Raw genomic sequence first — 10,013 nt, 5'->3', positions numbered from 1 at the left:
AATATATATATTTTAAATACATACAGAGTGAACTTTTGCCCGCCAAAACTCTATGGGGGTTTTTCGAGTAGGCGAAAAACCTCGATTCAATATTTCTTTTTAAAACCTTCTACAGATATATGGTACACGGAAATGGGAATGGCCTTCCAAGAATTTTGTATAAAATTTTAGAATAAAAAATTATGCACATGTGGTTTTGACTTTGGCCCACTGTAGGTACTCGATTTTTTGGTCGTCACGTTTGTAAAGGATTACAAAACTTCAAGTGCAAACACACTGACGAGCCTTTTCCAGCCATTAGCATCGACAAGATGGTAAGATAATTTGTGCTGGAATAGCGACTTCACGCGTGCATATACCCTCGTCAGCCAAATGATAGTTAGTGTATCTAACATGAAACAGACATAGGATCATAAATGCATGTACATATTTCTCAGCAAATAGACTCTGACGATGGAGCACATTTGAAGACTTATGTCACAGCATCCAGCACAACATTTCGACGGAAAATACAATATACACCAGGTTTATTCCTTTTAGAAGTTAGGAACGCCGAATATGTATGTGTTCATAAAGTGGATCACTTTCTCGTTCATATTCTTATATGTGCGACAGCCATCTCAGCCATTGTTCCGTGAATCGAGTCCTGTTCGGCGATTTCAGAAACGGCAAACCAGACACATAAGTTGCCGTCAGCCAATTGTGAAATTGGGAGATCGAAAGCAAATCACACAGCATTAACCAAACACAATGCCATCTTGGAACGCAACTCCATATGCTTTTATAATAGACTGACTCGGTCTTAGACTAAACATATGTCGTCACCATCACATTCACACGATCTCGGCACCATATTTCTCACTATATTTATAGGTGAACATTCCTAAATCGCGCAAGACCTTCTGCAAGGGCAAAGAGTGCAAACGCCACCGTCTGCACAAGGTCACTCAGTACAAGGCCGGTAAGGCGTCCCTTTACGCTCAGGGTAAGCGTCGTTACGACCGAAAGCAGTCCGGTTTCGGAGGTCAGACCAAGCCCGTTTTCAGAAAGAAGGTATGTATGTCGTAAGTATTGATTAGATCCTTAGCCTGTCATTAATCTGTAAGATTGCGGATTTAGACTTTGATGGCTGCGTATGTATCGCGACTATACTAGCTTCATATTCTATGTGTTTAATTCGTGCTACTTTAAAATAAGCGAGAATATTGCATTGTTTACACAATTACTGTGGTGATCGTTTTAGTGATCGCTCAAAACTGAAATAGAGAAGAATTGTTTACGTGATGGTTGGTGTTGATTCCTACTACCTGATTGTTGTCGGTTATCATACTATCCTGATGTCAGTCTTGATATATATATATATTTCTCATTGCGCGTATATGGATATACCCTACCTTGTTTGTACGTACAGGCTAAGACCACCAAGAAGATCTGTCTTCGTCTGGAATGCACTCACTGCAGAGCAAAGAAGCAGCTCGTGATTAAGCGATGCAAGCACTTCGAGCTGGGTGGAGACAAGAAGCGCAAGGGAATGGCCATTGCCTTCTAAAGGTTTCATTTACCACAAGTTCGTTTATTGTATGTGCATTTCGATGAATTAATAATGCAAATGATAAAATATAAACGGTGTAAAGGCTTAGAGAAACTCGAATTGTACTGTCACTTCGATTTACTATCCGGGAAGCGGATTTGTCACTCTAGTCCTATCTGTTTACGGTTGCATTTTGTGTCACTAAGAATGCATCTTAGAATGGTGATATTTTGTCGTTTCTAGGATAAGAGAGGCTATATATTTGGGTTTCCACTCGAATTGTGGCATAAAAAATTCCTTGTAAATCAACGTATGTGGTGCGGGATGCTGTCGTATTGAGGGCTATAAACGACAATATTGTGCATCTTATCATATTTTACTAGTAAGGCGTGTGTTTGTTTCTTGCAATTGTGTGGGCGTGATATATACTTTTTGCATGCAACAAGGTACCACTAGCCTCTATTGTAGTTGCTTTTCTAGGTCATGAGATTACAATGCACGTGATCGTTACGTATTTTCAAAGGTATCGGGAGATGACCTATGTTTGTGATCTGCCGGTTCTTAACTGAACCCTATTTTGTGGGCGAGGCATTGTATTTCATAGCACTGATAGATGTGTTATCAGATAATGTCATGCACCGTCCAGTCTTCAGATTTTGTATGTCTATTCGGAGGCTTATTTCTTGCAGTCACTCTTCATATTGCTTGCAGTTCGATTCCGAAATACGTGTTGCTGGAGTTTACTTTAAATTCCTTGCGTGTCTGCACTTTCAGTCGGTGCCTTCGTGTTGTAATGGAGTTTGTTTTCTGGATTCTGCGCCTGTGGCGAGTATCTTGCTTGTTATGGTGGAGATCGCCGGAAATGACAGTCGTATGACGAGAAGATGGGTAGTTTTAGTTTACATTTAATGATAATACCGTGGGACGTTTAGTTTTAGTGAATCAAATGGTTATGCGGTCTGTGCATCATTCGGCTCAGTACGCGTGGGGTTTTTTTTAAATATATCAATTTTGGAAACTCTAAATATTGTAAATGAGGATGGGTACACATTTGGCTTAAATATGCGCGCAGAACCTATGCATCGAAAAGAAATGGGTTTGCCGTCCTTGATATCTTCGTATCTGGTCAGTTGTAATGGTGACGGTAGATGATGTATGCAATCTCGTACTCAGCTGAAATGCGCGAGAAGTAGATGATACTTGTATCACTAGCGTCTCCGTGAAAGTAATACGACAGGGTTGCGTGTGAGGCCGACGGAAAGTGGGTGAGTGGTACATTACAAACGGTCCCATCGCACACGAGATCCTGTTGTTGGAAACAAAACAGTATAGTTAAGTTCTTGCTGCAGAGCTGAGGTATTTTTTCAGCGCGCAATAAGAGCGTACAGGAGATCGTGAGTTCCATCCTAAAAATGTTGTTGCTGAATGGGAACAATTATTTAATCCATCTACGTTCCATGCCTAGTGAGAATTGTATATGAATTTTAGTGGCGTGTGATGTGCTGATGTGGAGCCTATACAGAACCGTATTCGATTCTGCATGCTGATGTGGATCACACTGTACTTAGTTTGGCCGAACTCTTATCATCTTTGCCTCAATGAATTTTATACATGAAGTTAAAGAAGTGAAGATAGAACCGTGAGTATTTGTCGTTTGAATCCACATATGTGCTTGTCATTTCGTAGTCATCATTTGTGAAAATACCTTCGCCGGGATTAGAAAGTCTGGAAACAACAATAAAGAAACAATCACCTAGCATGGAGGAGTTACTATACTTGACTAATGCAAAATGAGGCAGTGAATATCCTCAAATTCAGTGGAAGTGGTCAATTGTATTTGACCCAACAAATGTACTGACAACTGTGAAAACAGATTGACGTATGCTTTATGCATCGAATTAATCGAATACGGCTAAGTTCCTCTCATGTTGCCTTCATTTGATATATATTTCCATACTATTAAATATATGGTACCAGGCATAGTACGGTATGGTGGATATTCAACGTCCACCACCTATCCTTCTGCAGAGTTTGTATGAAGGCTGTGGTATGATGCACGATTCGCCGATTGATTTTTTTATTGCTCTTGTTTTGAGCCCGGAATTTATTTTGGGGCCCCCCAGAAACCACGAGGGGCCGATTCTGTCCTCTGCTCTGGCTCGCTCCACGAGGAAGGGTTCGAAATCAAAAAACAATCAGGGGAGATGAATTGAATTCGAAGATCAGCAACCTTTACTATCCCCTCCTATTTGTAACGTGATACCAACTTACCAAGTGCTCAGCTATTAGTTTTGAATTAGATATAGCAGTAATCACTATGCCACCCAAGAAAAAGCAAGTTACAGAGGAGCCCAAGCCTTTGCTTGGTCGATTCGGAACCAGTTTATCCTGTGGAATTGTCGGTGTGCCCAATGTAGGGTATGTACTGCTTGTAGTTGTATTTGTCAAGAGTGGGGTTTGAAGTGTAACTACCGCTTTCCTGTTTGTTAGTGTGTACACGCACATACAACTTGCGAGTATGTAACTCGACACGATTTCTGCACACATTACATAGGGAGTTCGAATGGGATCGCAGTGTGTTGTAAGTGTATGTTGTGAGACTCGAAGCAGTTTGTGGGCGTATTGGTATATGTTTGAACTTACACCGTTTAAAGCAGGTTGCTATCCGTCGTTGACATATCAGCTTTTTATCATCTCATTGCATATCCACTACTTATGCATTAGCTCACAAATTGATCGGACAAATCATTGCGTTTATATACTCGTGTATTGCGAGTCAATTAGCTTGTGCAAATTTAAAAGTACTCTTGTGCGAAGGGAACGTATATCGTAGGCGGCATCGATTTGGATTATTTTTGGATAGATTCACTCGTGCAACGGAACATGATATAGAGTACTATATTCGCGGTGCGTAAGTATATAAATGTATGCCACCTGAGAGCAACCTGCATTAAATATTGTTGAATATATATATATATAATATACATATATATATATATATATATATTTATGTGTGTATATAAGTATGTATGTATGTATGTATATATATATATATATATATATGTATGTATGTATGTATGTATGTATGTATATAAGTATGTATGTATGTACATATGTGTGTATATAAGTATATATATATATATATATATGAATATGTATGTATATATATAAATGTGTGTCTGCGTGTGTTTGTATATATATATATATCTGTGTATATCTATATCTATCTGTGTCGGAAGTATATATATATATATGTGTGTGTGTATACAAATCATTTGATATATATGTGTGTGTGTGGTGTGTGTTCTTATGTGTAGAAAGCATGGAGTCTTTCTTTTATAATTGCATGTATGGGCATGTACCTATATATATATTTATGCCATTGGTTGTTAGGCATGTAGGTGGCTGATTGTTCAATCGTTTTTGTGCTTGCCCTAATTGTTATGCGCGCTGCAAAGCAAACGCACCCATATTGCGTATATTTGTTCCTTGTCTACTACCCGTGCTTTCTAGTTTCAAGTTCAATCGTCCACGTGCACTTTTCTGAAACTCACCACTACTCAAGCCTTGGCTGCTTCGTCCCCTATTCCTTGCTGCTTGATTGTGACCATTGTTTGTGTTCTGCATTTCTCCGTACTGTGAAGATACAAATTACTTTAGGTGTTACTAATCTCTTGTGTTTCTTCTCGTCTCTCCCACGCTTGCAGGAAATCGACCTTCTTCAATGTGCTGTGTAACATGGAGGCCTTGGCTGCCAACTATCCTTTCGTAAGTCAATGCATCGCTTTTCTTTGCCGTTTGTTATTTAAACTAGACATACATATATATATATCTATATATCTATATCTATATCTATATATAGTAACACAGGCTTTACGTCGATTGTATTACAAAATTTATTCCGACTATTTGATCTTTGTACAGTATGATTTAAGTTTTGCAGAATGTGTGACTGTGGCAGACTCAAATGACTTCTAAGCGATTAAGATTCATATTGGATGCCTTGTGTGTGAACAGAGTGTAAATTCATATCTCTGACTTCAACCAACGCGTGTAGCAATTACGCCCATCGATTGAAGTATACGTTTATGTAATGATGTAATCAGTCGCAGAAGTATCCTTCATTTCTGTGTCAGAATTAAAGTCACCTGGACTGTTATGCAATTCGGTACACATCAAAGGTCGTCGTATGTGATATTGATGGGTGCTTGTGGGTCCTTCTCTCTGCAAGCAAAGATACCATCCTGCTAAATATAGAATTCACGATATATTCGAGAACGGTTTAACCGCTTCTATCTCACGGTCGTTCGTTTTAATTATTACTATAGGCCACCATCGACCCCAATGAGTCGCAAGTGCCCGTTCCTGACGAGCGATTCGACTTTCTTGTGGAGACACACACGCCCAAGTCAGTCATCCCCGCCATCCTGAAGGTGTGGGACATTGCTGGACTAGTGAAGGGTGCCTCCACTGGTGAGGGTTTGGGTAACGCTTTCTTGTCGCACATCAACGCTGTTGATGGTATCATCCACATGGTGCGGTGCTTCGACGATGCGGATGTGACCCACGTCGACGGCACGGTAGACCCCGTGCGTGATTTGGAGACCATCCACGAGGAGCTGCGTATTAAGGATGTCGAGAAGCTCATGAAGACCTTACCTGAGCTTAGGAAGCGAGTCGCGCGTAGTGGTAAGGATAAGGCTGCAGCACTTGCATTGGAGTATGCCGAGAAGTTCTACCAGCACCTGGAGGTGGAGAAGAAGGACATGCGTTCGGGTACTTGGACTGCTAAGGAGGTAAGCTTGTTTATATCTATTTGTGCGACCTTATACTGTATGCGTTCCATTTTTTTCTCGATTTCTTGAGATCTGGGAAAGCGATCGGGTTTCGTGTGATTAAGCACACGGGATGGGCAACGCCGTCTCTCATAACTAACTTCTATCTACCGGTTATTCGGCTAGCACGAAAACTTCGAACACATATTTCCATAAACAGGAGAACTTTATTTTTTTAAGTAAGATCCGTGTTGTATCGACTGGCTCGCATTGAGAGTTATGACCTGACCAAGTACAGCACTTCTTATCTTTTACAAGTGATGGAGTGCGATCATCAGTCCTTGACTTGATAATGACTTGGATGTTTCAAAATACAACTTGCAGATCGAAGCCGCGAACGACTACCTTTTTCTGTCGTCGAAGCCCGCGATCTACTTAGTAAATCTCAGCGGCAAAGATTATATTCGCAAGAAGAATAAATACATGATGAAGGTCAAGACGTGGATTGACGCTCGTAACCCCGGAGACATGATGATTCCTTGGAGTGGAGAGTTTGAGGAGCAGGTGTGTCTCGTACGAGTATAAGATCAGTAGTGTGCCGTGCAAAATTATCCTGTGATACTTAAAAATTTAATCAGGGATTGTATCTCTCCAAATGACTTGAAATAATAGAATTGTTTAAGAAGTGACTCAACTTTTGTAATTGGAGCCATCTGGTAAAATATGATCCGTAGTTATGGCAATACTCTACTCGAAACTCCAACAGCTAGTATTCAGTACAGCACATGTGGCCTATGTTAGGTATTCCGTTAGAGCGTGCTGAAATTGGCTTTGCTCTTGCGTCGGTAAACCTAGTGTCTTGTAGAATGATTTATTATTAATATTAATATTATTGTAGTATACTGTTCCATGGGCTTCACATGTCTCAGATATACTATTGTGAAGTATTGCTGATTCGTATCCGCTCCCGCTCTGTCATAGATACGCGAGATGGAGCCCGAGGATCGTGCCAAATACTTGGAAGAGAATAAAGTGCAGAGTGCGCTGCCCAAGATTATCAAGGCCGCCTACAAGAGTCTGCGTCTACAGTACTTCTTCACCGCTGGACCGTAAGTCATATGTGGGATTGATATGTATTACCAAAGCAGCCTAGTCAGACTAGGCAAGAAGTACAAACTTGTCGTTTTTAGTATTTCTCGAATACTTCATCAGTTATATTTATAGTGAGTAGATAGTAAAGTTAGTTGGCCTAGATCTTGACACAGTTTCCTACCGCTCCCACATTCACAGTGATGAGGTTCGTGCCTGGACAATCCGGGAGGGCGACAAAGGTAACTTATGCTCATAACAATTTGTTTCATTTATTCAATGCGCACTCCACTATAGTCGGGATTTTTTTATATAGATCAAACAGTTGCTATCTAAATTCATTTAGTGACAATGACTGCTGTAACTCACTTTCTCAAACGTTGATTCAAATGAAATAGCACTGAAGTGTTTGTCGTTGTGTTTGTCGTCATAGCATTTCCCACTTGAGATTTCATTGGTGTGTGCCATTGAAACTTCCCCTATCCTCTTCTCCATACAGCACCTAGAGCCGCTGGAAAGATTCACACTGATTTTGAGAAGGGCTTCATTATGGCAGATGGTGAGTATTTCTTGCGTTGGTACTAATTTGCTTGCAGCATATACTCTAATATTTCCCGACTTCTCGCTTGCTTCGCGACTGATTCCACTTGATGTATTCACTTTTTTAATTCCATGTGGGCGTCTAGGTGTGGAAACAAACTAACTAGGATTCCCAATTATTATTACAGTCATGAAATATACTGATTTCCACGAGCACAAGACCGAGAATGCTGTGAAGGCGGCAGGAAAGTACCGCCAAGAAGGGAAGGTATAGTACATTTTTAAGAATTAGCATGCGCGAATGCTATGGTCTCATTTTCAATTCGCGAGCAGCGACAGTTCAATAAGAGCGGCTAAGTCGTGTCTCTTGCTTATAATTCACTTTTTCTGTCCAAGCTGTTTTCAGCCCGCCCGTGTATGTATCTGACTGGACGTGTTTTCCGCTTCTGTGTCGTTGATTTATATAATAAAACCATCACCGTCTTTTTCTTGGTTTACTCCACAGAACTACGTTGTCGCGGATGGCGACATTATTTTCTTCAAGTTCAACAACTAGAGCAAACATGGCTCGCTCTAATAGTCAGGTAAAAATGGTATAGGAATGGTCGCGGATGATAGTCAGCATTTGTTAATGTACAGAAAATAAACTATCAACCCCGCCTATTCCTGCGGTTACACTAGACTTTACAATTATACTTCTATTCTATGCAAACATGTACAGTATACTCGTCAGATCTGATATGTATACGTGCTTATATGTATGTATATATATATGTGTGTGTGTGTGAATTAGTTTGTGTTTGTTTGTTTGTGTGTGTGCGTGTGTTGTATATATATATATATATATATATATATTATAATGTATGTATATATATATATTTATATAAATTCAAATATCTACAAGCAAAATCTGGACGATTTTTTCTTCATGCTCGCATATTCATGGATTCAAATGTACTTTCGTACGTATGAATTGGACTGTTCCTAAATTTTTTTCTAAGCAAGAAAAATGAATTCGCTTATATACTTGTAGAGATAAAGGTGTTTATTTATACGTTTTCGTATCAATCCCTAATTGCACATACCTGTACAATTGTTTCTTTTCACAGTGCATCTACATACCAGGATACATATACATACGCCTATACATGTACAAGTACATATCCATTACATATGTTCATGCAAATATCATGAAACAAAAATGCAGAAACACGTACTTGTGAATATACGTTTGTATATTGCTAATTGCATATACGTATCTATTCCCCATATAATGCATTTACCCTGCTATTATATACTTCTGCAAATGATTATAGACGGTACGTATAAATGTATAGCAGCGTGCCCGTACTTCTATATAGTACATGCCCTCTTCTCAAAAAAAAATTCGAGGTTTCTAATTAGTTTAGAATGGCTTGGAGAGTCTTTTTAATCTGAAACCATTCTAAAAAGTCAAAAAAAAATCGCAAATAAGTAGCACGTGCGAGGATTTGTTTGTGATTGTGTAGTTATCACGATTTGTAAGAAGAACCGAAGCTGTAAGACTCTGATGGGGTGTCAAATGTCATCGTGTGATATTCAAATACCAAAAGTATTAGTTATAAGGCTGTACTCAGTAGTCATAAATTTTTCATTTAGCGTATTAACAAATGATACACGATTGAATTTTTTCTGTTTCGTGACAGTTTATGGTCCTTTTCGACCTGATTCCAAGTGATACTACATTGTTTTTTAAAATAAGAGTATAATTGCGATTGAATGAGTTTATCGTCCACAAAAATGTAGCGTATGCACTCGTCAAACATCTCATGTATACTCTTGCCCTCAAAGCGAACTTCCAGGTGCTCAGGAAGTGGCTCACTGAATAGCAACCTTGTTAATAACCGAAAGGTAGTCAGTTGGGGCATATTTGAAGTGTAATGTATCAGTGTACTTCGATCGATTAGTACCTATCGGCTATCACTGTAGTGGAAGCAATAGACTCAAGAGAGGTGAACTCGGAAAAGGGAGATACGCTGAATGAATTGCAGCATCACGAGAGGTAAAAGGATTCCCCTGGTGAATACCTATTTACCAAT

The 10,013-nt window shown here is 39.6% G+C and overlaps 2 protein-coding genes across 2 annotated transcripts; both read left to right on the top strand.

Moving 5' to 3' along the window:
• Positions 1–204: 204 nt before the first annotated feature.
• On the top strand, positions 205–1,894 carry SARC_01160 (60S ribosomal protein L44). Its single transcript, XM_014305119.1, has 3 exons — positions 205–314; positions 874–1,053; positions 1,412–1,894. Exons 1-3 carry the CDS (start codon positions 312–314, stop codon positions 1,547–1,549), a joined length of 321 nt encoding a protein of 106 aa, XP_014160594.1. The 5' UTR covers positions 205–311; the 3' UTR covers positions 1,550–1,894.
• A 1,898-nt stretch (positions 1,895–3,792) lies between these two features.
• SARC_01159 (obg-like ATPase 1) lies at positions 3,793–8,617 on the top strand. The gene is made up of 9 exons (XM_014305118.1): positions 3,793–3,949; positions 5,239–5,299; positions 5,860–6,327; positions 6,691–6,870; positions 7,288–7,415; positions 7,597–7,637; positions 7,895–7,954; positions 8,124–8,203; positions 8,441–8,617. Exons 1-9 carry the CDS (start codon positions 3,849–3,851, stop codon positions 8,489–8,491), a joined length of 1,170 nt encoding a protein of 389 aa, XP_014160593.1. The 5' UTR covers positions 3,793–3,848; the 3' UTR covers positions 8,492–8,617.
• The last annotated feature ends 1,396 nt before the right edge of the window (positions 8,618–10,013 follow it).

The sequence above is a fragment of the Sphaeroforma arctica genome, assembly GCF_001186125.1.
Source record: "Sphaeroforma arctica JP610 unplaced genomic scaffold supercont1.44, whole genome shotgun sequence".
Classification (NCBI taxonomy): Eukaryota; class Ichthyosporea; order Ichthyophonida; genus Sphaeroforma; species Sphaeroforma arctica.
Note: the sequence above shows the minus strand (reverse complement) of the source record. Positions and strands in the feature narration are given on the sequence as shown.